Source organism: Drosophila pseudoobscura, chromosome 4 (assembly GCF_009870125.1).
Source record: "Drosophila pseudoobscura strain MV-25-SWS-2005 chromosome 4, UCI_Dpse_MV25, whole genome shotgun sequence".
Taxonomy (NCBI): Eukaryota; Metazoa; Arthropoda; class Insecta; order Diptera; family Drosophilidae; genus Drosophila; species Drosophila pseudoobscura.
In genome coordinates, this window is record NC_046681.1 from 16,546,385 (window position 1) to 16,573,752 (window position 27,368).

At 47.6% G+C, this 27,368-nt stretch overlaps 10 protein-coding genes across 13 annotated transcripts; 6 read left to right on the plus strand and 4 right to left on the minus strand.

Annotated features, from left to right (window-relative positions):
* Positions 1-373: 373 nt before the first annotated feature.
* On the minus strand, positions 374-1,648 carry LOC6903329 (protein ALP1-like). Its single transcript, XM_002132174.3, has 2 exons — positions 1,383-1,648; positions 374-1,320 (listed from the first exon to the last, which is right to left on the minus strand). Exons 1-2 carry the CDS (start codon positions 1,620-1,622, stop codon positions 397-399), a joined length of 1,164 nt encoding a protein of 387 aa, XP_002132210.2. The 5' UTR covers positions 1,623-1,648; the 3' UTR covers positions 374-396.
* An 85-nt stretch (positions 1,649-1,733) lies between these two features.
* Positions 1,734-3,186, minus strand: IPIP (Inositol phosphatase interacting protein). The gene is made up of 4 exons (XM_001357155.4): positions 3,100-3,186; positions 2,706-3,041; positions 2,430-2,648; positions 1,734-2,167 (listed from the first exon to the last, which is right to left on the minus strand). The coding sequence occupies exons 1-4, from the start codon at positions 3,158-3,160 to the stop codon at positions 1,875-1,877; spliced, it is 909 nt and encodes a 302-aa protein (XP_001357191.3). The 5' UTR covers positions 3,161-3,186; the 3' UTR covers positions 1,734-1,874.
* Positions 3,187-3,364: 178 nt separating this feature from the next.
* LOC6903330 (uncharacterized) lies at positions 3,365-4,080 on the plus strand. Its single transcript, XM_002132175.3, has one exon. The coding sequence runs from the start codon at positions 3,397-3,399 to the stop codon at positions 3,928-3,930; it is 534 nt and encodes a 177-aa protein (XP_002132211.1). The 5' UTR covers positions 3,365-3,396; the 3' UTR covers positions 3,931-4,080.
* A 44-nt stretch (positions 4,081-4,124) lies between these two features.
* Positions 4,125-5,426, plus strand: slmo (PRELI domain containing slowmo). The gene is made up of 2 exons (XM_001357156.4): positions 4,125-4,208; positions 4,331-5,426. Exon 2 carries the CDS (start codon positions 4,419-4,421, stop codon positions 5,076-5,078), a length of 660 nt encoding a protein of 219 aa, XP_001357192.1. The 5' UTR covers positions 4,125-4,208; positions 4,331-4,418; the 3' UTR covers positions 5,079-5,426.
* A 752-nt stretch (positions 5,427-6,178) lies between these two features.
* Positions 6,179-11,901, plus strand: Pfas (phosphoribosylformylglycinamidine synthase). 3 transcript variants are annotated; one of them, XM_001357157.4, is made up of 4 exons: positions 6,179-6,287; positions 6,663-7,761; positions 8,691-10,964; positions 11,033-11,901. In XM_001357157.4, the coding sequence occupies exons 2-4, from the start codon at positions 6,672-6,674 to the stop codon at positions 11,734-11,736; spliced, it is 4,068 nt and encodes a 1,355-aa protein (XP_001357193.3). In that variant the 5' UTR covers positions 6,179-6,287; positions 6,663-6,671; the 3' UTR covers positions 11,737-11,901. The 3 variants fall into 3 exon arrangements, with proteins under 3 accessions (XP_001357193.3, XP_033236605.1, XP_033236604.1); XM_033380714.1 differs by lacking the exon at positions 6,179-6,287 and adding an exon at positions 6,406-6,539; XM_033380713.1 differs by lacking the exon at positions 6,179-6,287 and having other exon boundaries at positions 6,573-7,761.
* On the minus strand, positions 7,801-8,573 carry LOC6903331 (dnaJ homolog subfamily B member 5-like). The gene is made up of 2 exons (XM_033380715.1): positions 8,330-8,573; positions 7,801-8,278 (listed from the first exon to the last, which is right to left on the minus strand). The coding sequence occupies exon 2, from the start codon at positions 8,261-8,263 to the stop codon at positions 7,865-7,867; it is 399 nt and encodes a 132-aa protein (XP_033236606.1). The 5' UTR covers positions 8,264-8,278; positions 8,330-8,573; the 3' UTR covers positions 7,801-7,864.
* LOC4818125 (uncharacterized) lies at positions 11,779-14,908 on the minus strand. The gene is made up of 5 exons (XM_001357158.4): positions 13,105-14,908; positions 12,764-13,043; positions 12,433-12,707; positions 12,172-12,367; positions 11,779-12,110 (listed from the first exon to the last, which is right to left on the minus strand). Exons 1-5 carry the CDS (start codon positions 14,858-14,860, stop codon positions 11,903-11,905), a joined length of 2,715 nt encoding a protein of 904 aa, XP_001357194.4. The 5' UTR covers positions 14,861-14,908; the 3' UTR covers positions 11,779-11,902.
* Positions 14,909-15,988: 1,080 nt separating this feature from the next.
* LOC4818158 (metallo-beta-lactamase domain-containing protein 1) lies at positions 15,989-16,710 on the plus strand. The gene has a single exon (XM_001357159.4). The coding sequence runs from the start codon at positions 16,013-16,015 to the stop codon at positions 16,685-16,687; it is 675 nt and encodes a 224-aa protein (XP_001357195.3). The 5' UTR covers positions 15,989-16,012; the 3' UTR covers positions 16,688-16,710.
* Positions 16,711-16,757: 47 nt separating this feature from the next.
* Positions 16,758-18,857, plus strand: mtm (phosphatidylinositol-3-phosphate phosphatase). The gene is made up of 2 exons (XM_001357160.4): positions 16,758-18,411; positions 18,467-18,857. Exons 1-2 carry the CDS (start codon positions 16,878-16,880, stop codon positions 18,790-18,792), a joined length of 1,860 nt encoding a protein of 619 aa, XP_001357196.1. The 5' UTR covers positions 16,758-16,877; the 3' UTR covers positions 18,793-18,857.
* A 131-nt stretch (positions 18,858-18,988) lies between these two features.
* LOC4818150 (beta-1,3-glucosyltransferase) lies at positions 18,989-27,247 on the plus strand. 2 transcript variants are annotated; one of them, XM_015179766.2, is made up of 7 exons: positions 18,989-19,640; positions 19,692-19,828; positions 19,898-20,225; positions 20,606-20,741; positions 21,219-21,372; positions 21,797-22,325; positions 27,059-27,247. In XM_015179766.2, the coding sequence occupies exons 1-6, from the start codon at positions 19,239-19,241 to the stop codon at positions 22,314-22,316; spliced, it is 1,677 nt and encodes a 558-aa protein (XP_015035252.2). In that variant the 5' UTR covers positions 18,989-19,238; the 3' UTR covers positions 22,317-22,325; positions 27,059-27,247. The 2 variants fall into 2 exon arrangements, with proteins under 2 accessions (XP_015035252.2, XP_001357197.3); XM_001357161.4 differs by having other exon boundaries at positions 20,609-20,741.
* Positions 27,248-27,368: the final 121 nt, after the last annotated feature.

A 27,368-nucleotide genomic window follows, 5' to 3' on the forward strand; every position in this document is an offset into this window, starting at 1 on the left:
AATGCTCAGGAGTGGGCGTAAAGGTGTGGCTTGGCCATATTATGACGTCTTTGACAAAATGCATCAAACTGAGGGCCGCCCACAGTCGGTGTCAGAGAAAAACTCTGACTCAGATGACACAACATTCAACATTGCAGTGGCGGATATTCTGGCGGCAACCTCTGAGGGCATACCATCCACCACCACTTCCGACGATCTCACAGTGACACAGGAACAGCAACGCCAGCTGCTGATCCTGGAGCGTAGCCGTATTGCAGCCGTAAAAGAGCTGAGCAAGCGCATCGACGAGTCCAATGCCATACAACGGGAGAGGAACGACCTTCTCAGAGAGTTTCTGGAAAAAATATAGTCAATCAAATGTTTGTTAACCAACTAACCAACCAAATCTGAGTGTATTTAAGTATTATTAATAAAACCAGAAATTAAGCGATCGCGTTTTTCTTCTACCGCCATGATATTCTCCAAATCCAGAAGCCCATGCTCATCATAGGGGATTTTCTTGTGGTTTTCCGGCAGCATATCAAAAGCCAGTATGTCATCTTCCATGCCCTCCACGCCCGAGTCCAATATAAAATTGTGTAGCATGCATGCGGCGGAGATAACAGTAGTGCCCAATTCCAATGACGACACATCCAGAGAGTCCAGACGTTTGAAGCGCGATATGAGTGTCGCCAAAGCTCGCTCCGCAGGAGCATTCCACAAGCGTATGGCTAGATTGTACTGGGCATGGCAAGGCGTTAGTTCTCCAACGTAGGGCGTCATCAGATTCAGCAGGAGCGGGTACGTTTTGTCCCCCACAATGTGTCTGTGTTCTGCCATCAGCGGCGTCTGCGTGTGAATGAGTTTCTCGAAGAGGGGACTGGCAAGCAGAATGCAGTGCTGATCATCATTGGGTGCATCGACGTAGACGTCGAGAAATCGACTTTGCGCATCGCAGACAGCCTGAAGGGTCAAAGCCGGGTATTGTTTCGGATTGTCGTCGTCTATGCGTATGGGCAACTTCAGGGGTATGCGGCACTCCTCGATGACGCCCAGAACGCCGGGAAGTTTGCTTATAGAAGAACTACCGACTCCTGCTGCTCCATATTTTGGCCATTGAACGTAGCACGGCATTAGTGCGGAAAAGGCAGACGTGACCCATTTGAAAATCTCATGTCCAGAGCTCTTGGATATGGAATAAATCTCGCCAGCGTCCCGAAACGAGATGCCGCCACCGAGTAGCATCAAAGTGTAGAGCAACTTTTCCGGCAGGGAAACGCTTCCGATGGGCTGATACTGTTCCGCTCCCGCAATAGCTCGACCCACCACCTGCAGCAGTGTCTGCAAAAGGAAATCTTTAGATGTGTACATATGTACTTTATATTTTCGAAGCCCTGCCAGACCTCAAAGGTCGAGCGCTGCATGCGAAATCGCTCCTTAAACTGATCATCCATTTTCCGCACCGAATCCTTATTTTCCTGTTCGTCTTCTTCTTCGGCCTCCTCCTTTACGGTTTCCTTCACGGCCACGTGCTGCGTCAAAGTGCCTTCCAGGGAGACTAGCTGGGCAGCCTGATGCAGCAGATTGGCCTCCACTCCATCGTCCAAAAAGAAATTTAACAAAAATGTTTTCCGGACGTTCATTCTTCTAAAATCAAAACAAACGCCAGTGGGTGGTAACAAATTGTATTTAACAGAGTGTTTATTGCGCTGTTAAGCGCACTGCGGCGTCTGCAAACATCTATGCAAATGCTGTAAATTTTCAAATATTTATTTGAACAAATATTATTAAGAAACATTTTTAATGGTGAAACGTGATCAATTTTCATTAAGCACAAAGCGGATAATACATGCTGTTGGCATTTTGGGAACATTCGGAACACACACACCCATCTATCAGAATTGGATGAGCGGCTGCTTTTGGGTGGCCCGATAAGCCACTATTCCGGGCATCAATTCCTTGCGAAAATGCTCATGGTTTCTGTTGAAATCCTCCTTGGCCTTGGCCTGTCGCCTCTTTTGCTCTGCGCTGTCGATGTGATTGTTGTTGGCGTTGCGCGGTAATACTGTAGGTCTGCCAGCCGTTTCCGAGCTCTGATGATCGATGTAAAAGGCACTGGTCACAGGTTGAGGTGCCGGACGGCGGTGCGCCTTAGGCGTACCATGTGGACTTCCGTTCCCATTGCCATCTGCAAGTGGTATATGTTTATAGCCTTGCGATGAAAATATGCAGCAAATTTTCGAAATTATTTCGGCTAGAGGCATTTTTTTGATAAAGTTTACACAGATAGAACTGGACCGATTCGGACTAAGCCTGATAAGGTGAGAGTGGATAGTGACGAAGAATCTTTGGTTTTTGGAAATGCTCTTGCTCTTACTCTTATCTCTATTCAATGTAACGGTAAAGAGAAAACAGCTGGCGCTGACGTCACCAGTTCAGGGCGTGCGTACCTTGCTTAATCACGAGGTGCTCCTGCTGCAGTCGCGCATTGCTGGAGCCAAAGTACCCATTGACAAATGGCATGGGCGACATGACCACTCCGCTCCGCAGTGCACTTTCGGGCGGCGGCGGTGCTGGACGATTGAATGGATTTGTGCGCCTGGGCGGAGGTTTGGGCTTAGATCCAGTTATGGCATTCTGCGAACTCTCACCCACGTTCCCGAGCATCTCTGCGAAGTTTGTACACAATTGATCATCGTAAATTCTGAGAGACTTTCTGGGCTTACTATTTTTTGAGTCCTCAATCTCCTGCAGCTGCCTCTGCAGCTCTGCCACAATTATCCGTTTGTACTCATAGCCGGCACAGGTCAGTGCCTTCATCCATGTCTCCATGCTCTCCTGATCTTCGGCTGCGAGGATGTAGGTGCGATTGCCATTGAAGGCTATCTCGAAGCAGTAGTTGTCTACTTCATTGGACAGTTCTATGGTGCATCCCTCTACGATAATTAGGCCCAGAGGCTCCTTATCCGTCCGAGCTTCGAAATAAAACAGCAAATTGCCCTTCAGCACAAAGTACCGCCGTTGAAATGCTTTGTTGACCTCGCCCCGCTTATTCAAGAACCCTACGAAGGAGATTTTTGGTGATTAGTAACAGAACAAACAATAAAAAACCACTACTACCTTCGATATCGTATGGCGGCGTTCTCGCAAACACGGACAAATTCTTCTCGTTTATCTTCATGCTGGCCTCGGATGGAGTAGAAACTACATTCGAATTATAAATAAAGTTCACCCAGATAGTTTTCGTCGGTTCTTTTTCGATTTCTTTATTATTGTGATGTGCAGGTAATTGACGCTATTGAAGAACAGCTGTTGGGCAGTGTGGCCACATCCTACTATCGGTCATTTATCAACTTACTATTATTGTCAATCGACGTCACATCGGCAAAGGAAACAAAAAATAAACACAATTAAAGGATGTCGTACTTGCTCACCGAAATAGCATTGGAAATGCTGGGCTACAAGTTCTACGACACCAATGGGACGTTTCATCTGACCAATTTTCAAACGAATACGGCCCTGGCAGACACCAATCCCAACGAGCCTTCGTTGGAAGAATTAATTTACTCCGATGAACCTAGGGTAAATGGGAAATCTACTAAAGGCAAAAAGAAGGAGCCAGCTGCCTCCACAAGCAAGGGTCTTTCTGCTGAAAGTGCTCCGATGCCTCTCAATAATCGACGCACGCCGGCTCGAGCCCTGGCCAAGATCATGGACTACGAAAGTGACAAAATTTGCAACCAAATCCGTTCGCGTCTGGCCAAGTCGATCACCAAGCACAATGCTGCCAACAACGAGACGTTGCTGCTAGAGTGCTTCCAGGATGAGACGAAAATGATCCAGGAGGATGCGATTGAAATACAAAATTTCCGCTCGTACCTGGAAAATCGTCTTCTACTAGTCGACAAGCGTCCGTACGAAAAATACACCAAGACTTTCGGTCCAGAGTGAATACCATTTCGTGCGATAGCGTAAGGATAGTCATAAGCCAGTACATGTTCAAAGAATATCTCAACAATTGCATTAAAGTGTAATAAAACAGCCATGCATCTAATGGAGCGCACTGTCTTTCCGCTCCATCTGATGCATGAAAATTATCAATAATCGGCTTTATCGTATGCAATCCATCACTAAAGAGTGTGACCATCCAAAGCTTTCTTGTCTCATCAATAGCTTCGATAACTTCCAATCATCGGAAAATTCCCATCACTTCTCATCGCACAACAGAGGTTAGAGACCCCCCCACTCCCGTAATATTCGATAATTACAGCATTTTATGTCAAAATTTCGTTTTCCAAATACATAACACTTTTGTCTGTTTAAAAATTGATTTACGTCACTGCCCCTGCAGGCTGCAAACAAGCCTAGTGCTCGGTTGCGAATAAACAAAAGAGAGTCAAACCCCGACAGCGAACTGTGACGACAACAAGGCTTGCATAATGAAAATCTGGACGTCGGAACACATATTCAACCACCCATGGGAGACCGTTACACAGGCGGCATGGCGGAAATATCCCAATCCCATGACGCCCTCAATAATTGGGACTGACGTAGTCGAGCGTCAAGTCATCGACGGCGTTCTGCACACACATCGCCTCGTTCAATCCAAATGGTATTTCCCGAAGTGGACGCACGCGCTGATAGGCACCGCAAAGTCGTGCTTTGCCAGCGAACGCTCGACGGTGGATCCAAAAACCAGGCAGATGGTGCTGAAGACAAATAATCTCACATTCTGCCGGAACATTAGCGTCGACGAGGTGCTTTACTACGAGCCACATCCCGCAGATGCCAGCAAAACGCTGCTGAAACAGGAGGCCACAGTAACTGTCCACGGCGTGCCGCTATCGCACTACATGGAAGACTTACTCACATCCACGATTAGCTCAAACGCTGGCAAGGGACGCCAAGGCTTGGAATGGGTGATCGGACTGATCAACACTGAGGTTAAAGGCATTGCTGAGTCAGCCGCACGGGGAACAGATGAGCTGATATGCACTACGAGGCGCTCCATTGACGAAGTCACAGAAAGTGCCAGAAAGGGCATGGATGAGATCAGCGTGCAGGCATCCAAGGCGGCAAAAGCGATGCACATAACATAGGTTTCGATGCAGGGGCTGTCAAGTAAAGCAATTTTATTGTAACCGCAAGATACGCTGTTTTTTTAGTACAATTCGATTGTTTCTTCGAATTCCATGATATATTTTATACAACACACAATTGTTATCAGTCTTGAACTGAAATTGATAAGATTGGCGGGCATAGACTACCACATCCGTGCGAATAGAATAGGAGCTGCAATGCAACAATCCACTAAAAAACCTATACTGTCAAACTATTTATTCAAATCAATTTAAGTCTAAGGTTTATAAAATGCCACAGCAAACATGGGAGGAGACGAGCAAACATTAAAAGCGACAATTTGCATACAAATGCGTTTCAAGTTCAAATGGCTTTAATTATTTCATGTATGGCGTATCGGCAGTGAAGTGACCGCTAAATGTAGCAATTGCCACGATTTTGAATGGCATATAAATAAAATCCGAGAGAGCGGGATGCATTAGTGGTTCCCCTCCACACGTTTTTAGCTCTTTTCGTAATTGTTCTCTTTTATAGCATCTGCTTTAAAGGTATGCACAGGTCGAAATCCAACCACAACCTGTGACGTCGTCAGCCTTATAGGCGCGCCGAATTAATTGATTTGTTGCTGTTGCCACCCACGTGCTGATAACCGTCTGTCCCTCGGAGGCGGGTGGTGCAATGGAAAGCTTTTATTTCGTCAAGTGTTTTCTTTCCGTCTGGCTTTTGTAGTGCTGCGCAGTTGGCTATTTTTTATAACGGGTTGCTGGGTTGTTTTGCTGACGATGAAAACTAGTAATGCGTATCGTCCCGTCTTTTTCCAATTTACCAGATCTAAAGCTGTAATTTTGAAACCTGGCTTCACTCATACTCTTCAATTAATTCAAATAGTTCAATAATTCTACTATTGCCAAATGCCTATTGCCAATATACAGTGGGGTGAGGTGCGGTCTAAACCATTATGGAATTTCTAAAACTATATCCACGATTAAAAATTGTAAGTTGTAATATAATCCATAAACAAGTTTTAATTCACGCTTAACCTGGTGCGCGTTTGAGCATCACATGAAATAGCTGATTCACGAATTGGAATAATTCCAAGCGGTTTCAAGAGTACCCAGCATGTCCGCTTAGATTCTCTCTCAGCTACAACACAACGTGCGCGCGACGCTTACTTTATTGTTATTGTGCTTTAATCTTGGTTAGTTTAGTTGATTTTTTAATTGTTGCTGGTATGTATATCAGTACGATTACGGTTTGTTTTATTGAATTTTACCTGTTTGCAATGGAAAATATGTTGACGCTGGCTTATCAGCGAGCCCCCAAGCAGGAGATGCAAAAACAAGTTGTGACGGCAGTGCATCGACTGCTGCAGCATCGGATCCAATCGGATCGGGTGGCTGTAACCTGATCTGGGAGCGGTGCAGCAGGGCTGCGGTGGAGTTGGAGGTGTCGGCTGTTGATAACCCCCAGCGTAGGCACTGGTATGGTTGTCAACGGCTTCAGGCCCACGATCACTCGCGATTCGTAAAGCAAGGCGCACGCACGCATCAAATAAACCAAATCAATTCTAGACTGTAGTACAATACCTACATATTCTCTTCCAGGACTGCAACATGGTCATTCTACGCTACTACGATGTGAAGGCCTACGATGAAGCCGAGCAGCTGAGTGTTCTTCGGCATGTACAGATGGAGGATCCCAGTGTGATTTCCGTTCAAATGGAACGTTGCTATCACCTGGAGTACACTTCTGAGTTGAACCACTCCATGACGCTGGATGAGCTGCTAATCTGGCTGGTCAAGCAGCCCATGGACAGTGGCAAGAGTCTAACCAAGCAGCCCATCTTGAAGGTGGCCAATAATGAGCGGCAACTTCTCTTGGAGATTGGTCCCCGTTTCAACTTCTCCACGCCATATTCCACAAACTGTGTGAACATCTTCCACAATCTCGGCTACACCGAGGTGCAACGCGTGGAATCCTCGACCCGTTATCTGCTGACCTTTGGCTACGATGGGCCAAGGGAGCTGTCCAAGTATGTGCTGATGCTGGGAGATCGCATGACACACTGTCTGTACACAGCGGAGAATACTCCTAAAAAGAGCTTTGACGAGCAGCTACCAATTTCGCAGGCAGACTGGCACTTTGTTCCCGTCCTGGAGCAGGGTCGAGCCGCTCTGCAGAAAATTAACCAGGAGCTTGGTTTGGCCTTTACCGATTACGATTTGGACTACTATCACGATCTTTTCGGCAAGACCCTGAAGAGGAATCCCACCACTGTGGAGCTGTTTGACTGTGCCCAGAGCAATAGCGAGCACTCCAGGCACTGGTTCTTTCGCGGTCGCATGGTGATTGACGGCGAGGAACAGCCAAAGTCCCTGATACGTATGATAATGGACACACAGTTGCACACAAATCCCAACAACACAATCAAATTCAGCGACAACAGCAGCGCCATGCAGGGCTTCAAGCACGACACCCTGCAGCCCTCCACAGTTTCATCTCCAGGACCGGTTCGTCTGGCGACCGTCCAATCGGACCTTATCTTCACAGCAGAGACACACAACATGCCCACGGCTGTGGCGCCATTCAGTGGAGCTACCACTGGCACAGGCGGTCGACTGCGCGACGTACAAGGCGTGGGTAGAGGAGGTATTCCCATTGCTGGAACCGCCGGCTATTGCGTGGGTTCGCTTCACATTCCTGGTAAGTAAATGAATTTGGAATTGCAAGGGTATAGTCAGATTCATTTTAGAAGGCAGATACTGACATATATTTTCACTTGAGTTTTGGTATAAGTTTAACAGATTTATTTGTCGTTTTTCGATTCGTTATCGCTGCCTTCCGATTCCTCACTGTTGAACCATTTGTTGGTAGAGATGGCTATAGCCGCGCCGAAAATGGCTCCACCAATGACACATAGGGTAGGGAATATATTCAGTGCCGTGCTCTGTTGAGTGGTGCTATGTGTCGGCATCCGATTTTCAGGCTTTGGCTTTGTTCTATGTTGTCTATCATAGTCTGCTCGAGTCCACTTGTTGGACAGCACGTCGAAGGCAGCTCGTATCTTCTTGAAATGCTCCACAGACTCGGGATGATCGTTCTTGTCCGGATGGTAAATCAGTGCCATACGCCTATAGGCCTTTGCGATCTCATCTTCTGTGGCAGTTTTGCCTACTCCCAATAGTAGATAAAGGTCCTGATCCATTTTCAAATTTTTGAAATTACTGCAAAACGAAAATAAGACACATATTTATATGTACATACAATTACCTTTACATTTGTTGCCGATTTGTTGATCTTATCTCTGGTTAACTATTTGTGGAATATATTTTACAATATAATCTGGTCAAAATATTTGCTGTATATACATATATATGTATATACATATATTTTAATCAAATAATGCAGATTAAACTGTGAATTTTAATCGTAATTGAACTTAAATTAAAACCTTACACGTTCACTTTCTCAACAGTGTTGAGTCAACACACATCCGGTTTTATCGATATGTGTTTAAAGCGATCGACATGAATTAATTGAAAACCAGGCTCAAGATTGACCGTCGCTAATAAATGTTAATTAAAAATTGTAACAAAATTTCAAAAATGTTCTGAAATTTCTTTTCTTTGCAGGTTATAAGCAGCCCTACGAGACTTCGGCCTTTATATATCCGTCTACGTTTGCGTCACCGCTCCAGATCCTCATCGAGGCCAGTAATGGAGCCTCCGACTATGGCAACAAGTTCGGGGAGCCAGTGATTTCTGGCTTCGCTCTATCTTATGGCCTTAAGAATGCTGCAGATGCCAGCCAGCGGGATGAGTATGTGAAGCCGATCATGTTCAGCGGCGGACTGGGCACCATGCCCGCCTCTATGCGTGAGAAGCTGCCGCCAGCTCGCGGCCAACTGTTGGCCAAGATCGGAGGACCGGTCTATAGGATCGGTGTCGGCGGCGGTGCGGCAAGCTCGGTGGAGGTTCAGGGCTCCGGAGACGCCGAATTGGATTTCAATGCCGTGCAGCGAGGTGATGCCGAAATGGAAAACAAGCTGAATCGCGTCGTGCGTGCCTGTCTTGAGATGGGCGAGCGTAATCCCATTCTGGCCATACACGATCAGGGAGCCGGCGGTAACGGCAATGTGCTGAAAGAGCTAGTGGAGCCAGGTTTCGCTGGAGCCATTATCTTCTCAAAGGAATTTCAGTTGGGTGATCCCACCATTACGGCTCTGGAGCTTTGGGGTGCCGAGTACCAGGAGAACAATGCCATCCTCTGCAAAGCAGAGCACCGGGGGGTCTTGGAAAGGATTTGCAAACGTGAACGCTGCCCCATTAGCTTTGTAGGCGTGGTGACGGGCGATGGACGTGTCACATTGGTGGAAGAGGAGGCTCCAAAGGATATGGAAGAGGCTCTCTCTGCCGTAAGAGGCAAACCAGCTCCATTTGACTTGGAACTGAAGCACGTCCTGGGTGACATGCCCAAGAGGACATATGATTTGACCCGGGAGGCGACACGACTGCAGGATTTGGATCTTCCCAAGGATGTACGCTTGGACGAAGCCCTGGAAAGGGTACTCAGTTTGGTTGCAGTGGGCAGCAAACGCTTCCTAACCAACAAAGTGGATCGCTGTGTCGGCGGATTGATAGCTCAGCAGCAGTGTGTGGGCCCCCTGCAGGCCCCACTGGCCGACTACGCCCTGACCACTGTGTCCCACTTCAGCACTTCGGGCATCGCCACCTCCATAGGCACACAGCCTCTCAAGGGACTTCTCGATCCTGCAGCCATGGCCAGAATGAGTGTGGCCGAGGCTCTGAGTAACCTCGTATTTGTGAAGATAAGCGAACTGGCGGACGTCAAGTGCTCTGGCAACTGGATGTGGGCTGCAAAGTTGCCCGGCGAGGGAGCCAAAATGTACGATGCCTGCCAGGAGCTCTGCCAGATTCTTGAGGAGCTGCACATAGCCATCGATGGCGGTAAGGACTCCTTGTCCATGGCTGCCAAAGTGAGCGGAGAGACAATTAAATCTCCTGGAACTCTGGTCATATCCACCTATGCTCCTTGTCCCGATGTGAAGATAAAAGCCACTCCCGACCTCAAGGGTCCCGCGGCGGGCAAGAACACAGTGCTGCTGTGGATCAACATTGAGGGATGCCTCCGACTGGGGGGCTCTGCTCTGGCACAAGCCTACTCACAGCAAGGCAAGGAATCGCCGAACCTGGTGAAGAGTGATGTCCTGGCCCTGGCCTTTGCTGTAACTCAATCATTGCTAGGACAAGGTCGCATCCTGGCTGGTCATGATATCAGCGATGGAGGTCTTCTCGTGTGCCTCATAGAGATGGCCATTGGAGGATTGAGTGGTCTGGAAGTGGACATAGCCGAACCGATGTCGAAGCTTGAGAAATATGATGTGGCTGCTGTGAAGATTGAACGGCCAGAGCTGGCTCTACTCTTTGCCGAGGAATGTGGTTGGGTAGTGGAGCTCCTGGAGTCGGATTTGAAGACCGTTCGTTCCATCTACAACGACGCTGGAGTGCCCAACTATTATCTGGGTGCCACCAAAGGATTTGGCCTCGATTCCAGAGTATTAATCAAACAGGGAGACCATCAATTGCTGGGTCAACCTCTGCGCCAGCTATACCGACAGTGGGAATGCACCAGCTACGAGCTGGAAAAACTTCAGTCCAACTCGATGTGTGCCCAGGCGGAATACGATAGTCTGGACTATCGTCACGCGCCGCAGTACAAGGGACCCGCGAATCTGAGCTCCGAGCTGGCTCTAGCCCGTTCTTCCCAGAAGATTCGCGTGGCTGTCATACGGGAGGAGGGCGTGAACAGTGAACGTGAAATGATGGCCTGTCTGCTGAAGGCTAACTTCGAGGTACATGATGTCACCATGTCAGATCTTATAGGAGGTAAGATATACATACCCAAACGCAGTCTGCAGTAGTTCTACATAATCAAATCTAATTATTTTATGCAGGCTCCGCCACCTTGTCTCAGTATCGAGGTGTGATTTTTCCTGGAGGTTTCAGCTATGCTGATACTTTGGGTTCTGCCAAGGGCTGGGCCGCCAACATTCTGCACAGTCGTCTGCTCCAGCCGCAGTTCGAAGCCTTCAAACAGCGACAGGACGTCTTCTCCTTGGGCATTTGCAATGGCTGTCAGTTGATGACTCTAATTGGCTTTGTGGGCCGTCCAGCAGGCAGCTCGGCTGGCGAAGATCCCGATGTGGCCTTGCTGCACAATCGTTCACAGCGATTTGAGTGCCGCTGGTCTACCGTTAAGATACCAGCTAATCGCTCAATCATGATGGCCAATATGCAGGATCTGGTACTGGGCTGTTGGGTGGCCCATGGCGAAGGACGCTTTGCCTTCCGCTCAGAGAAGCTGGTAGACCAACTGCAGGCAGAGCAATTGGTGACACTGCAGTATGTGGATGATGTTGGTTCACCCACAGAACTGTATCCGATGAATCCCAATGGCAGTCCCCAGGGCATTGCAGGTCTCTGCTCACCGGATGGTCGCCATCTGGCATTGATGCCACATCCCGAACGTTGCAGCACCATGTACCAGTGGCCGTATGTTCCTCCTGGCTTTGAGGTGGCAGCCACTCAGGACGAGAGCCCATGGCAGCTAATGTTCAACAATGCCTACAATTGGTGTGTCAAGTCAAACGATCATTGAACACCACAAACGAAACACGAAACGTATACGAAATACACAACATTCAGATACATTAAATGTATTTATAATCTATTAAATACTATCTTACTAGTACACTCCATACAGAGTATGTCAACCTATACATAGTATACAATTATACAATGAAAAACCCCAGTGGAAATCAAACCTAATGTGTAATTTGTAACAAGCACTTAAGATAGTTTGCCTTGGCGCCCGGTGCCATCATGTACTTGGAGTTCCAGTCGTGCTCGTTTATGTGCAGCACCTTGTAGCCCATCATCTCGAGATGCTTCATCTTCAACGATTCGGGACCCCGCAAAGCAGTTAGATCGTTCTCACAGAAGGAGTCCAATCTCAGTAGCAATATTGCTACCCTGCAAAAGATCGCAAGTATTAAGTTTTCACATATTTTTAGTTATATAAATATATACCTACTTGGTTATGCGATCCAACATTGTGACCTCTAGTGGTGGTGCTGCCATAGGTTTCTTATCCCGATCGAAATGTATCACAAAATCGATTTGATAGCCATATGGCGTGGTGTGATTGCAGCGGAAATACTTATCGTCTGTGAGTAAATTCTTCAGTAAATGTTTCACTTCTCTGCCAAAGGCACGGGGATGAGGAGACTCTAACATGAATTATTCCTTTTAATCAAAGAATACCTTTAAAAAAATTATATGCATGTATATTTACTCTTGCTGATCTGTGCCTCGATGTAGTTCTGTTGAAACCAGGGCACATTCGCCTCCGGTAAGTCCAAACAGACAGTGCGATTCAGCTGCATGACTAGATTGAGGACCCTTTCCGGATAGGTTGCCTTCGAATAGCAGACCTGTATCTCATCCTCGATGCGTTGAATGAATTTCACGCAGAATACTTGATTAATCAGCTCATCCGGTATGGTCTTGTAGAAGCACAACGCCAGACAGGCCTGCACCAACGACAGCCCACTCATCTGATCAAAGTCTCTATAAAGAATGTGTTCGTCTTATTTGGTTGAACGATAGAAAGGCTTCCTTCTCACCTTAGTAACACACTGGCAGCCCGTTCCAATGTCTGCAGTGAGGCGGGCGTGTATCCCAGGTTATAGGAACAAGTCAGCACCTTCTCCACGGTGTCGCCTGTGATGTGTTCGTGCTGTTCCGAAACGTAGCCAAACATTGACTCCAGCAGCTCGGGAACAAAGAAATGCGAGGCATTGAAGTTGTACGCCATATCACGAACCACTCGCGAACTGAGATCCTTGCAATGTAGCGTCTTATACAGCGATAGGGCCTGCATATAGACCATGGTGTTCTTAAGGGCTTTGGAATGATAGAAAATATGACTTCTTCTGTATTGTTTTTTATCTATTGTTCCACTTACTTTTCCTATGGCTCAGGGTCCGTATAATGATGCTGAGCTCACTCGCAGTTAGTGGCTCTCGTTCTGCATTGGCCAAATGGCGCTCCGCACATCCAATGAGAATGCTATCCATCGTAGATAGCTGCATGGCCACCAAAGCAGGTGTATCCTGACGAAATCTTAGCTCGCAGGCTATTTGCATCCCCCGACTAAGCACAAAACAATCCTGGATGTCGAATTGCGGAGCCATGGTCACTATTTTGCTCATTAGAATGTTGGGAAACTTCTTCCAGGACATCTGAGTGTGTCCATAGGCTATCACAAAGGCAGCTAAGCGGGCCACCTTGTTCGGCAGCCTGCCAGCTATATCCTCCTCTATGGCACTCATGCACATTCTACTCAATTTCCGCTCCACATTGAAATGGCGATAGGTCCCGCCCAAGTTGTTATTGAAGTTCATATAGCGCTGGCAATGGCCCAGGAATCTAAGGTGCGTCTGCTCCTCTGGGCTGGAGTCCAGTTCTCGGATGACACCTGACCAGTACGTGTTGCAATAAGGCAAATCGGATATTTTCAATGTTCGCAGGACACTGAAGAAGTGGTTGCTCGCATTGGGCAGAAGCCAAGCGGCGTCAGAATATAGCAACTTGTGAAATAGTTTCAGATACTTTTCCCTTTGGAGGGGTTCGGCAAATGGCACGGCACAGGAGAGGGCATCTGGAGTGCATTCATTTTCTAGTAATTTCTCTGTAGCCTCTTTCAGTGGCTGCATCAGTTCAGCGGGCTCCTGGTGATGAAGAAACGTACGACAGATGCTCTTTATATCCCCAGCTTCCAATTGGTGTAGGCATGGTCGCAATGTCAGAAGGATTTCCCTTATTATCTGTGTGTGACGTTGTGACCACACTCGAATATTCAGCATATGGAGCAGCTTCAGCAAGGCTTTGGGTGTATCACAGCTGAGGACGCCGCGTTGGAGCAGCTCGCTCACTCTCTGCTTGTAGTCCTTGAGCAGATCCTCGTCGATCAACTGGTGGAGCTGGAAGAGACAAGTGGAGAGCAGACGGACTTGTTCCTCGTTATCGCACTGGGCTATGTGCTTCTCCAGATGCGGCATAAAGTTGCGGCACACGAGCGGCGTAAAGAAGTCACGTTCTAAATTGATTCCCACAGACAGGCGGGATAGTGCTGTCAGGGGAACAAGCTCTCCCTGGTCCTTCGTATCAATTGCTTTTAATGCACGTCCCAGGATGGTCTCCACGGTGGATTCACTATTGGGTATATGCATCTTGCGTAAATATAGATAACTGCAGCTTAGTTCATTAATATCCATGTGGGTTATATGAGGATCTATCCGCTGGAGTACTTCTTTGTGAACACGATCTGTAAGAGCATATCTTTCTGGCGTACCCAAGTTCAGATAGTGCAGCCACAGCAGGGAAAGGCTTTCCACCAGATGGTGCCGCTCCAAGGTGTCCCTTGCGATCATCTCCATCAGCTCCTCGCTGCTCTTTGCCTCCCTTAGGCGTATCATGACAGCATCCTCTTTGTTGACCGCCTCTTCTCTTCTGTCCGATAGTCGTCCCTTGGAGTTGGCACTTTCCATCCGCCGGGAATAATATTGAAGGTAGATCCGATTTGCCGGCAGTGCCTCCACTGTGTGTATAGGCGGCTTTGCCCCAAGATTGACATGCCTTCGTAACAGCAGTAGTTGACGCATTTGTAATACATGTTGCACGTGCTTCCATTGCGCTCGCGGTGCGAAATTTAAGTACATTTCAATTAGACTAAGGAACAGTGTGACCGCAGATTTATCGATAAAATATACCGTCCGACCCTCAGAAATATACCGCCTCATTTTCAAAATATACCGTAAATATACTGACGAATTCAAGTTATATTTTACATATTCCTCGTTTTTAATATTCCGTCGAATATTACTAGCTATATAGAACATTTAGCCATGCCCACATAATTTTATACGACATGGCGACAAGTCCCAACTTATTCGATGGAGCCATTAGAGCTCGATACTTTGGCTCGCGGCCGATATTCAAAGCTGTAGAAAGGGGGAGTAGGACATGTTAGTTTAAGAACTTGGGCAGATATCGTTTCTTTCCACTCACCTTGTTGATGGGACACTGAAAGTCTCATGGCCGCTTGCAGCAGTCGGCCTCATCGTGGGCATTGTCACAGTTGTCGCAGGTGGTACCATCGCAGATCAGAGCCTTGTCGCTGCACTCGGCTGACTGTCAGCTGAACTGATCCGCCGGGCAGTATCTTTGTCACTGCGCCAGAAGGCTGTTGGTCGTTGTTGCTCTCGCCACTTAAAATTATCTGGCCGGCTACGCGCTGTAGTGTTCCTTGTCCTCCAGTAGCATCAGATGCTTCGGGCACGAGCAGAGGTCGTGAGTACTGCATGTCACACCTCACACGGTGCAGCTCCGCGGAACGACGCTCTCCGTTGACAGTGATCCGCTCCAGTCCGGTCTTGTCGTCCAGCCAGTACACAAATCCTCCCTAGGCGGTAAGGTTGTTCACCTGCGGGGTATGCATGCAAGCAACGGTTTTTCTGTAGAGAGGGAACAGGAGATTACACGTGTCCAGAGGTGTCCAATACGGTTGCTTACTTGTTCCTTCCATTGATTCGCTTGCCATGGGCGTAGTAGAACATATCGCACTTGGTCCAGGGCCAGCGCTGAAACTCCTTCCAGCTTGTAGGCCAGCTCCACGCGCTCATTGCCATCGACTCGGGCCCGAATGATGGCCTGATAGCTGCCGACATCTGTCCAGATGCCGTTTTCGGACGAACCCACCCCCAGTGCAGGTCTGTTGTTCTTCTTCCTTTTGCAATTATTTTTCTATTTAGTCAGCTGTTCGCAGCAAAATCAGAGCTGCCAACTCGTATAAAAGACAAAATTTCAGACAAATGACGGCACCGGCGAAAAACCAGGTAATTGTGCTCCAGCCTGGTTACTCCCACGAGGATGAAAATGATGAGACTGCCATGAGAGCGAACTGCACCTGCACGCTGATCCGCTGCAGAGACGGCCAAAATATCATCGTGGACACTATGACAGCTTGGGACGGCGACCTGTTGCAATCTCTGCTGCGGCACCAAGGTCTGGAAGTTGAGGACATACATGTTGTCGTCTGTACCCACGGACACTCTGATCACATTGGATGCAATTACTTGTTTAAGAAGGCGCGCATTCATATGGTAGGAGCTTGTGCCTCCAACCGTGATCTATACTTTGACCATCTTTCAAGCGGCGACATAAACGAGAAAAAGCAATTGGATACAAATGGCGAGGTTGTGGTCAAGCGGACACCCGGGCATACGCTTAGCTGTGTTTCTGTAATCGTGCAAAGCACTCAGCTTGGCGGCACGGTTGGTATTGCTGGAGATCTCTTCGAGCGCCGGGAGGATGTGGAGGATGACAGCATTTGGAGGAACGCTGGCAGCGAGGATGAAAACAGTCAGCGCGTGGAGCGAAGCAAAATGGGTCTCTTGTGTGATCACATTGTGCCAGGACATGGACCGATGTTTCCGTTGACTACCGAAATGCGCCTGAAGTTAAAACGAGACGCGGAATTATCGTAATAAATCGTAATACATTTGAATTTTTAATCGTGTATTTGTTATTTTGGAACAAGTTGACAGTTTCACCGATAGTTTTGCAGTCCAATGACCCATCACTAATTCGAGTGAATTTGCATTAAATTTAGATTTACAAATTTGTTTAACAAACAAAACAAAACAACAAACATACACTACTCGTGTCCATCGCGCAATGGATCCTTCCTCAAGTCTGGCCGACAAGTTGGCATCGAAAACGGCCAGTAGCAACTCGCTGGACAGCAGTTCCAAGTCGAGTTCCCTTGGCTCAAAACACGGGGGCGGCGAAAATGGTGGACTGAGGGACACACCCTTCGCCTACTTGGACGGTGAAGAGGATCAGGATCAGAAAAACGATGTTACTTACGTCTGCCCCTACCGGGGACCCGTCTTCGGAGCATTGACCATAACGAACTATCGCTTGTACTTCCGTTCGCTGCCTCTGAGGGATCAAGGGCCGCCCGTTGTGGTTGATGTTCCGTTGGGCGTGATTGCGCGAGTGGAGAAGATTGGTGGTGCCACGTCGCGCGGCGAGAACTCGTACGGCATTGAGATATTCTGCAAAGATATGAGGAATCTGCGTTTTGCGCACAAGCAGCAGAATCATTCACGCAGAACGGTGTTTGAGAAGCTGCAGACGAATGCATTTCCGCTCTCCTACAGCGGCCGTCTCTTCGCCTTTGCCCATGCCGCGGCCAACGCTGTGAACGGCAGCGGAGGCTGGGACGGCTGGGCAGTGTACGAACCCCTTGCGGAGCTGCGTCGCCTGGGCGTGCCTAACGACATGTGGAGGGCCACCAAGATAAACGAAGCCTATGCCGTTTGCGACAGCTATCCTGCTGTTTGGGCGGTGCCCAAGGCTGCATCCGATGACTTTCTGCGTCGCGTGGCGCAATTCCGTTCCCGATGTCGTCTGCCAGTGCTCTCGTGGATGAACCCCAGAACCCAGGCAACCATAACACGCTGTTCCCAGCCCTTGGTGGGCGTGAGTGGCAAAAGAAATGCGGACGATGAGACCTACCTAAGCTACATTATGGAGGCCAATGCTCAGTCGGACAAGTTGACGATTATGGATGCGCGACCTAGCGCCAATGCCATTGCCAATAAGGCCAAGGGTGGCGGCTATGAGTCGGAGGATGCATACAAGAATGTTGAGATAAATTTCCTGAACATCCACAACATTCACGTGATGCGAGAGAGTCTGCGAAAGGTGAAGGAGGCATGTTTCCCCACCACAGACGACTCAAAATGGCAATCGGCCATCGACAACACCCTGTGGCTTAAGCACATCAGATGCGTCCTGGCCGGAGCTGTACGGATAGTCGACAAGGTGGAGACCATGAGCACTTCGGTGGTGGTGCACTGCTCCGATGGCTGGGACCGCACGGCGCAGCTGACTGCGCTCTCCATGCTCCTGCTGGACCCTCACTATCGCACTGTTCGCGGCTTTGAGGTCCTCATCGAAAAGGAGTGGCTGTCCTTCGGCCACAAGTTCCAGCAGCGCGTTGGCCATGGCGACAACAAGCATTCCGATGCCGATCGCTCGCCGGTTTTCCTGCAGTTCATTGACAGTGTGTGGCAGGTGGGCCAGCAGTTCAACAACGCCTTCGAGTTTAATGAGCATTTCCTTATAACCATTGTGGATCATCTGTATTCGTGTCGATTCGGCACCTTCCTTTGCAACACGGAAGCCGAGCGTGTGGCCGAGGGTAAGTTCGTTTCAACTGATTATATACATCATTATGGAGGACATATTTCTTGCAGATCTTAAGCACAAGACTACATCCCTTTGGACGCACATTAACTCCTCGTTGGATCAGTATTTAAATCCCCTATTCCCCTCGTTCACGCACGGCGCTGAGCTTGTATTGCGCCCCATTGCCAGTGTGCGGGCCGTGCGGCTATGGAAGGGTCTATACTGCCGCTGGAATCCGGGACTGTGTGCACCCCAGCATGGGTGCCAACGCACACGCGAGCTGCTCTCCAAGCAGGATCTTCTCTTCAAGCATGTGAATGAGCTGCGGCTCAAGTCGAATAATCGCAGCAACAACATGCAGACAACGACGCGACTGGCATCGCCAATGCATTAATAGTATTCTATTATTATTCCTCTATACATATAATCTTCTAAATATATATTCAATGTGACCTACGAGCACTATTCCAAATATAATCAAAATAAGGTTAAACTTATCTCGAATCATAAGGACAGCTGCTGCTATCTAATGTTTCTGTTGGCGCTCCCCCTCCCTCCAACTGTTGCATGCAGCCAGCCTGTTTTCATTCATAAAATCAGTTTCCAGCAGGCGCCTGCGCCTTGGACTACGCACAGACCCCCTCCCCCCACACAGTCCACAGTCCGAATAGTCCGTAGCCTTTTGCGCCAAAATTAAAATCACATTGCTTCAGTACGTTTTCGCACGTTCATTAATGCAGTCGTGCTTGGCAACGGATGATTACTATTGAGATCTGTTCAGATTAGTTTGTTTAAAAAGGTGATTTCTAATATGTACTCGTATAAATAGTGTCCAAAACTATGCCTAGTTGGTACCGTGTGGTGGTGTGGCTTTGGTGTCTTTTAAGCTGTTGCCATGGCAGGACAGAGGCTGGGACTGCGGCTGGAGCTGGAGCTGGAGAGGTACTCGTGGTCATTGCCTGTCCACCGTTGCCCCGTCGGTCGCAGGAAGGATGTTTTGCGTTGTTCGACAGTTTGCGGGAGCAGCACCAACACCTGGCGGGGGTCATCCCCGGGGATTATGTCCTCAGGTTCCACATAATGCATGAGCTATTCAATTATTGGACATTGCTGGACGCATTGCCAGGCCAGACACGTTTGCTAAATGCGCGCACGGAATGGATTATTTGGTGTCAACACAACACGCATGTGGCCTCGCTGCGTGGCCTGCTGGAGCAGCTCCACAGCCAGGACCCAATGGAGGTGAGTTGTCCTTCCTCCTGGGATTAAACTATGCTCAATATTGACTTTCAGGCTGCCTACTACGGCCATGCCTTGTACGACACGGAGGCCACGATTGTGCATCATTTTGCACACTACAAGAATCCCAGATGGTTCCCGTATCCCCTGCTCAGTGCCGGTGTTGTTTTCACAGGTGTTCTGCTGCGCAGGTAATGCCTTCGAGACGGTGTTGCTTTGGCTACCATCCATAACTCATAATGAAACATCCATTAACACAGGCTGGCGGAACTTGTTGCTCTTAGTGCCCAGAATGCCACCCGGCACAGTGAGTTCGCCATAGACGCCTCTCACGAGCTGGCCCGCTTCATATTCGACAACTTAACACCTGACACGGACCGGGGGCTAAAGGAGGACCCTATCGGTGGCCCCGAAGGCGAAACCTTGGAGCGGAAAATCATTTTGAAAACTGCTGCCTACATTTGTCCCACTGCACTCCTGCACTCCTCCCCCGAGACGGGAACGAGCAAGCCCGTTCCTTGTTTGTTATATGCAAAGCCAGAGATGTTTGCTGTCCTGCCATCGACTTTGGAGACTCGCCTGCAAGGGGTAAGTTTATTTATGCTGCCTGTACGCTTCCTGTTTCCCCGTTAGTGAGTGTGTGTGGATTTAACATACCATTTCTAAAGGGGGCTTTGATTAAGATGAAGTCCCCGATTCTGCTTGCTATTTTGTCAATATTTCGATTCCCTTATTTGTTTTTGCACCTCTGCACATCAGGCAACGAGAACATATTGTGCTTTCTTTTCTGAATTCTTGAATTTCAAAGCACTCACAAGTACATTCCATTCCATTGGGTTCCTCCTCATAACAACGGACTCATAACACGACGAGCACCCCAAGCAATTAGCATTTGAAACCTCTATAACCATAAATTCTCTATCAACTTCAACTTGATTCCGATTCTCTACTGCACTCCTGTGCCACAGCAGGTGCACACAACAGGATCGCACATCTATTTTGCAATCAAGACCTGTGCAAAATTCCATAAGGAACGTATACCAATCATCGAACGCACCTGGGCGACCGACGCCCGGCACCGTAGATACTACAGCGATGTGGCAGGTAAGCGGCCGTTCCGTCCGTCGCCGACGACTGTCCCCCCGTTGACAATGAGAGGGCAATTAAAGCAAATGAGGGTGATGCCGGAAGGGGAAATGGCAGCCATCGTTGTACAACCCATACGTACATACGTACGAATATTTACCCATGTGTGCTACGTATGTACGTACGTGTGTGCGTGGGGCATTAACAAAAACACGATGAGGCGGAGTGACAGGCACACAAAACATACACATACATATCCACACTGGATCTGTGCTTTTCGGTCCTCATCTGCTCGTACGAGTATCCCCAATGCTACAGTTTTCCCCCATCGCAGCATCACCCTTCAGCGAGCAGTCGAACTTATTGAATATTCATTGATTTGACTTTGTGTGTTCCCTCCTGTCGCCTGTCTCCTGTCTCCTGCCCCCTGGCTTCCTCTTCCCACCCGCACTCCGTGCCATCGCACTCCGTGCCTGCTTCTCTAAACCGCAACAGAAGTCGGCATACCGACAATCAGCACTGGGATACCCAATGTTCAGACTGGACATTGTGCCAAAACATTGGCAATTTTACAATTATCCCTCAAGGATATCATCGAACAGAGGGACATACGCTGGCTCATGCTCGTCGATGATGATACGCTGCTTAGGTAAGTCACTGCGGGAGCTGTTTGGGTGGGCTTATGTATGCCTATTACCACCGATGGGTTTGATTGTTAGTTGATCTACTAGCATTAGAAAGATAGATTGATATCAAAAGGAACCCAACATCAATTTATGGTCTAGGGCTGGAGGTTCTTCTGATTGGGGCAAAGAAACAAACATACTCGTATGTCCTTAAATTCACATTACAATACACATTCAGATTACTTTAAAAGATTCTTACCCATCGATTTAAGTGCAGAACACCACTCAGTCGATCCTCCACCTTGACTCTCAGTTGAGATATTTTTATTTTCCGGCTTAATCGCATGACGGCGCATTCAATTAAAAATATTTGTATTGATAAATCGCACTCATCCTTGCAACTGCAATTCCCTTTGCTCTCTCTCTCATCCGCACATGCCCCTGCAGCGTGCCTCGGCTGAGCGCCCTGCTGAATGGCTACAATCACACGGAGCATATCTATCTGGGGGAACGCTACGGGTATCGTCTGTACGCCCCAGATGGCTTCAACTACCACACGGGAGGAGCGGGAATTGTGCTCAGCCTGCCCCTGGTGCGGCTCGTGCTGGAGCACTGCAGCTGCCCGAGTGCCAACGCCCCGGATGACATGATACTGGGCTACTGCCTGCAGGCACTCGGAGTGGTGGCCTTGCCAGCCGCCGGGCTGCATCAGGCCAGGCCCCAGGACTACGCCAGGGAGCTGCTGCACCTTCAGCCGCCCATTTCCTTTCACAAGTTCTGGAACACGGAGCCGGAGCACACGTATCGCAGATGGCTGGGTGGCTCCGGCGGCAATCAGAGTGTGCCACAAGCGACTGACACAGATCGTGTGACAGTGGCTGGGGCGGTGCCCCCGCTTGGAGGACGACTGCAGTTGCCCGGTCTTACCGCTGGCCTGGGAACGGCAGAGAAGCATTTGGACCTGTAGTCTACTGAGGTGAGTACTAATTATTATAAAAAACAAATTCACTCCGGATGGAGTTTGCTCTGCCGCTGACAGCTGAACAAAAGTTGCCACCGCATCCCAAAAACCAATCTACTGCCAGCCATCAAGCGGCTGCCAAGCACACGAATTTTCATTTTCTACAAACCGAAAGAAATTTGCAAAAAAAAAAAACAAAAATATATAGAAAACTTGTCAGGTGTCGCGTCTGGAAGGGCCCGTGTACTTCTGTCTGTGTTGCGGCTTTCGAGTCAGTTTAATTAGTGAAAATCCTCAAATGCGGTTGCAATTCGCCACGACGAGGCTTGGGGCGGGATTCCGCATTACCAGTTGGCAGACAGCCTCCTCTGATCAGGCAAATTTGTGGCAGTTTATAGTTAGGAATGGAATTAGTAAGTGACATCTATTGTATAGAGGAGTTTCCGAAGGAAGGTCTGTTTAAATGGAACAAGTATCCTGGATTCCTTAACACTTTGAGCTCCCTTCACTTCCCTTTTCCTTCCTTACCAACTTTTAATGGACTGCACCATCAGATAGCACCCATATCAATATTGCAAACCCATATAAATCCCACCATTTTTGATTTGCACATAATTTGCATTCGATTTCAATTTGGCGACACTCGAGAATCGAGAATCCCAAAGCTGCTGCTGAGCTTCCGCTTAGGTTGGGATTTTTCGCACCTTCGATGGACTTAAACCTCATTAAATGTAAATTTTGAGCGAGCCAGAGGAGCGAATCGGTTCTCTGAATGGCTCTCCGATTCAGGGGCATCAACAGTTTCCGCTTGAGTGCACTTTTCGAATGGTTAGCTTAGCCCTTGGGCGGATATTCCTCGCCTTCCTCCAGCCCCAGCCCCAGCCCACTTTCACTTCCTTCCACGATTGAAGCACGAGAGTATCTTTGGGATAAAACAAACAAAGCGCTCCATTTAACCTGCCAGACAATCTAGTTGTTCGGGTAGCCAGCCATCCAGGAACCCAGTAACTTGTTTCATTTCAGTGGACCATGTAACCCTCCCCAAGCAATATATAATGCACAATGTGCATCTATTATTCAGGCACTAATCAATAGTTTTCGCAAGTCTCAAATGTGGGCGACAAGCGGACACGCCCACACCATTTCGCCCACTAAATAGGTGAAAACAATGTGACAGTTTGTTTGGAGAGCCCGTTGACAGAAGTAATTGTCCTGTGGTCCCTGAATTATTCAGCGACTGAGTGAAAGTTGTTGTCAGGTGCTGGCCACCGGAAAACCTCAACAAAAATTCGATTTAGCCAGATAATCGTGTTTAGTCCAAAAAGCTTAAATCCTTAAAGAGTTTCCCCACTGGAAACATCCAACATTTAAGGAAACTTAATGGGAGATTTTCCCTTGAATATATTCATTCAAAACAGATATTATCCGTATATCATTAATCCTCGAACAGCTCCTCTTTCCGTTGACCGGAACAGGACAGAACTGTGAACAAATCAGATCTTGTTGAGATAACACTAGGATATCTTTAATCCTGCAAGAGAGAATACTCAACCACAAAAGCTTTATGTGCTCTTTCAGGAAAGGAAATTTAATGGAATGCAATTCTGTTAATTTGTTCATGTGTCTGGCTGTTTATTTGCTCTGTTGCCCCCCGGCATCGCCGCAAGTTGGTTTTATCTCCTGCCTGCCAGCAAAGGCAGCAGGCAGCAGGCACTGCACGGCACGGCACGGACTCTTGTCGCCGTCATCCACGTCTACGTGCTGGCACCTCCTTCCATCGCTTACTCCGTGCGTCCTAATTAGTTGTGGATTTTTCAATGAATACCAAGCCAGACCAGACCCATGCCCAAACCCAAACCCAAGCCCAAGCCCAGACCCAGACCCAGACCCAGAACCGAGCTCAAAGCCACCGCTAGCCGCACTGGCGACACTGCGACAAGTTGAATTTAAAACAAAATTTAATTAACAGCTTGCAGTTAAATAAATGCTGCATGCACACGAGGACACATATCTCTCCCATATCAGCATCAGCGCCACCAATCCTCGTAGTCGTCGTATTCGTCGTCTGCTTGCTCCTCCTCCGAGGAACCCGCCTGCCTGGGTCCCACAAAGCTAACAACTTTCTGAGGTAGAATTTTTACTTTGGCTAGGTTTCTGTGCTTCTGGTAATTGTAGATGCGGGACAGCATGGAGGGCACTGGATCACTGTCACTCCAGGCCAGGCAAAGGTATGTGGTCATCGAGAGAACTGAGGATGGGATAGATGACAGACAAAGGTTGGGATGAGTCTTGAAGGGAGGTATGAAATATGACCACTTACCAAGCCATCCAAAAACTACTCTCAACCGCATGATGGCCAAATCCATCTGTTGATAGTTTCCTCCAATTCGTTGGGTTTTATACCAAAAAATATTTATGGAAAGAGGCTTTGTCTAGATTCCATTTCATGGATTGTTTTATAGGGCAATAACTTTCCCTTTTAATACCCGCCAATCGAAGAAAAACTGGGGTCCATTGGGTTCTTGTCACAACAAGGAAATGGAAGAATAAACCTGTAAGAAACGTATATAATTAAGATCTAGAAACACCACGATTTTGGATAATGTAAAAGCAAGTAACAGACTTCTCCGTATGTAATTTCCACTTCCGCAATGTTTTGCAGTATATCGTTGAGATTTTCCAGATTACGAATATCAGAATCAATATAAAAAATTTTTCATAATTTCAGATAAATTAATCTGAGCTTCAGGTATCCTATAGTCGTAAGAGCGTAATGTAATCTATACATTTTATTTGTTTTCTCTTTTATTACAATCGGAAGTTTTTGAACTAAACATTTTATAGTTTTTTTTACTCCAACGTTTTAATGAATCTTTATGATATCTTTCTACCTTTGAAGTGTCGTAAGCTTTGAAATTTTAGTTTTTCCTTTCTCTTGAAGGCTTTTCGAATAAAATTCTTGTATTATATTTTGTAATTCTTTAAAAAAAAATGCCGAAAAAATGGTTGTGCCATTATCTTGAGTGGAAAAAGCTGCCATGCAGCATTTTCTTTTGCATAAAATTACAGTTTGTCCTTTCGCACACACACAACATGGGTGTTGTGTTGCTTGTGGCTACTCGAAAGTAGATTATGCTGAACAATGTCACATCACACAGGGTCCAACCGGGGGTGTAGGGGCAGGGGCAGGGTAAGCTCTGTTAATCTGCCTTGAAACATCAAAAGTTGAACCATAAGAAAATTTAAGCAACCGCCCTCGAGCAGTGGGCAGAGGGCAGAGGGAGGACAAAAAAAAAGAAGGAGAAGGAACCCACACAGAAAGAAATCAACCATGAGATGAAATTGTTTAAAAAGATTTCTTTACACAACGTGCATCAAGTCCTGGGAGATTTGTGAAACAGCTTGTGTCCGGGTCGAGGTCTGGGGCTCCCCGGACCTTCTTTCGGGCTTCGTGTTGGACTTTTCGTGTTTGTTTCCTTTTGGCTGGGTGCAACTTTTGGCGTCCAGTTCCCCAGTTGGGTTTAGACAATTGTTTTAGTTTTGTGCTTGTATTTTGCATTTCTACGCTCTCTTGACGATGCGATGAAATCAATACTGGGGGAATGTTTAAGATTATGAACTCTACTAAAGCGTAATCTGGTAATCTGGCAGAAGTGGAATCCTATTTCTTGAGACAATAGGTTTCTCAGTCCCTTAAACTTTCAGTGAATCCCTTTTGCTATCGCCCTGTATTCATCAATCAGAACTTGGCAAATTTACTCAACTGCCTCAAGCCATTTGGCAGCCACAACTAACACACAGACAGACAGACAGACAGAACTTAGCTCCCATCTAGATCAAGTTACAACGCCTCAAAGTAGGCAACTCCATTCAAACAAAACGCAGGACACACAATCCTTTGGCTCCCTCTTAGTCTCTCTATCTCTCTCTCTCTCTGTCTTGATGTCTCAGTTAACGTGCAATAAATTTTTGTCCCTGTCTAAACTAAAGTTGAGCTGGAGGAAAAAAGCATTTTGTGTCTATCAGGGCGTCTAATCTGCAGTCCAACCCATCTAACCAACTTACCACGTGCAATAAATTTCTAAGGCGCAACGTCTGCACTATTTTCCCTCCGGCCTGGAGACTTTTTCCATGGGAGCCATGGCTCCGTGGAGCAGGACCGTGGATCCGAACGGATTTCTTCTCACTGCTAAGCCACGCGCCCGTACGTGATCTGATAGGGAATGAACGGCAACCGCAAACATAGACACAGAGAGCTGAGTCGTCGACATGTGTGCAAACTTTTGGCCAAGTCGAGTTGCCACATTTGTTTGGCCTAAAGAACACGCACCTGTGTCCTTTCAAGTCCTCCCCTCCCAACACCCGACCCACCTATTGTGGTCTTCCACCCGCACAATTCGACAAGCAGTTGGCATTGCGCTAATTTACTTTAAATTGGTTTTTTTGACATTGGTGTGCCTTCCACTTCCTTATACGAATTATCAATGATAAATGACTTGGGCTTGGTGTTGGTCTTGGTCTGGTGCTCTGGTGCTCTTTGCCTGGGGAGTCTATGGGCGTGGTGGTTCACTTGGGTTCATTTTTGACTAAGGATTCAAAGGTTTAATGTCAAAAGAAGTACTTAAAGGGCAAGCATTTTCGAGCAGTGGATTATTCTACATAAATAAGTCCAAATATTCTCGAATTATTCAATTGAAAATACATATATTCCAAATAAACAAGACTTTTTTATCTACGTTCAATTTCAGATTTTGGTTAATACCCCGACATCCGGCATCCTTCGAGGCCAATGATGAGATCCAATCCAGTCCGACTGAAGCAAAAGATCAGCTAAGCTCCAGCTGCAATAATAATATTATTTTTAGAATATAATAAGTTGAATGTAATCCAATCTGCAATTAAAATTTAAGCAATATATGAACAGATTGAATTTGTAAGGAGAGGTCGAAATATAGTTGGCCCAGGAAGGACTCCAAATCAGGGACTTTCTTTCGATTACAGGAAGCTACGTCAGGCCCAGATTGGCCCTAAGAGTCCTTATCCGATGATCAAGTAGAT

Excerpts from the sequence above, each read along its gene's own strand:
- IPIP (XM_001357155.4), bottom strand. The coding sequence starts at position 3,160 with ATGAAGATAAACGAGAAGAATTTGTCCGTGTTTGCGAGAACGCCGCCA. Across the intron at positions 3,042-3,099 it reads GCCGCCATACGATATCGAAG|GGTTCTTGAATAAGCGGGGC; the intron begins GTAGTAGTGGTT and ends TCTCCTTCGTAG. Across the intron at positions 2,649-2,705 it reads GATTGAGGACTCAAAAAATA|AGATGCTCGGGAACGTGGGT; the intron begins GTAAGCCCAGAA and ends CAAACTTCGCAG.
- LOC6903330 (XM_002132175.3), top strand. The coding sequence starts at position 3,397 with ATGTCGTACTTGCTCACCGAAATAGCATTGGAAATGCTGGGCTACAAG.
- mtm (XM_001357160.4), top strand. The coding sequence starts at position 16,878 with ATGGATCCTTCCTCAAGTCTGGCCGACAAGTTGGCATCGAAAACGGCC. Across the intron at positions 18,412-18,466 it reads AGCCGAGCGTGTGGCCGAGG|ATCTTAAGCACAAGACTACA; the intron begins GTAAGTTCGTTT and ends TATTTCTTGCAG.
- slmo (XM_001357156.4), top strand. The coding sequence starts at position 4,419 with ATGAAAATCTGGACGTCGGAACACATATTCAACCACCCATGGGAGACC.
- LOC4818150 (XM_015179766.2), top strand. The coding sequence starts at position 19,239 with ATGCCTAGTTGGTACCGTGTGGTGGTGTGGCTTTGGTGTCTTTTAAGC. Across the intron at positions 19,829-19,897 it reads ACAGGTGTTCTGCTGCGCAG|GCTGGCGGAACTTGTTGCTC; the intron begins GTAATGCCTTCG and ends CCATTAACACAG. Across the intron at positions 20,742-21,218 it reads ATACTACAGCGATGTGGCAG|AAGTCGGCATACCGACAATC; the intron begins GTAAGCGGCCGT and ends AAACCGCAACAG.
- LOC6903329 (XM_002132174.3), bottom strand. The coding sequence starts at position 1,622 with ATGAACGTCCGGAAAACATTTTTGTTAAATTTCTTTTTGGACGATGGA. Across the intron at positions 1,321-1,382 it reads TGCAGCGCTCGACCTTTGAG|ACACTGCTGCAGGTGGTGGG; the intron begins GTCTGGCAGGGC and ends TTCCTTTTGCAG.
- LOC6903331 (XM_033380715.1), bottom strand. The coding sequence starts at position 8,263 with ATGGATCAGGACCTTTATCTACTATTGGGAGTAGGCAAAACTGCCACA.
- Pfas (XM_001357157.4), top strand. The coding sequence starts at position 6,672 with ATGGTCATTCTACGCTACTACGATGTGAAGGCCTACGATGAAGCCGAG. Across the intron at positions 7,762-8,690 it reads GGGTTCGCTTCACATTCCTG|GTTATAAGCAGCCCTACGAG; the intron begins GTAAGTAAATGA and ends TTTTCTTTGCAG. Across the intron at positions 10,965-11,032 it reads CATGTCAGATCTTATAGGAG|GCTCCGCCACCTTGTCTCAG; the intron begins GTAAGATATACA and ends TATTTTATGCAG.
- LOC4818125 (XM_001357158.4), bottom strand. The coding sequence starts at position 14,860 with ATGTACTTAAATTTCGCACCGCGAGCGCAATGGAAGCACGTGCAACAT. Across the intron at positions 12,708-12,763 it reads GCTGCCAGTGTGTTACTAAG|AGACTTTGATCAGATGAGTG; the intron begins GTGAGAAGGAAG and ends CATTCTTTATAG. Across the intron at positions 12,368-12,432 it reads CGAGGCACAGATCAGCAAGA|AGTCTCCTCATCCCCGTGCC; the intron begins GTAAATATACAT and ends AATTCATGTTAG.
- LOC4818158 (XM_001357159.4), top strand. The coding sequence starts at position 16,013 with ATGACGGCACCGGCGAAAAACCAGGTAATTGTGCTCCAGCCTGGTTAC.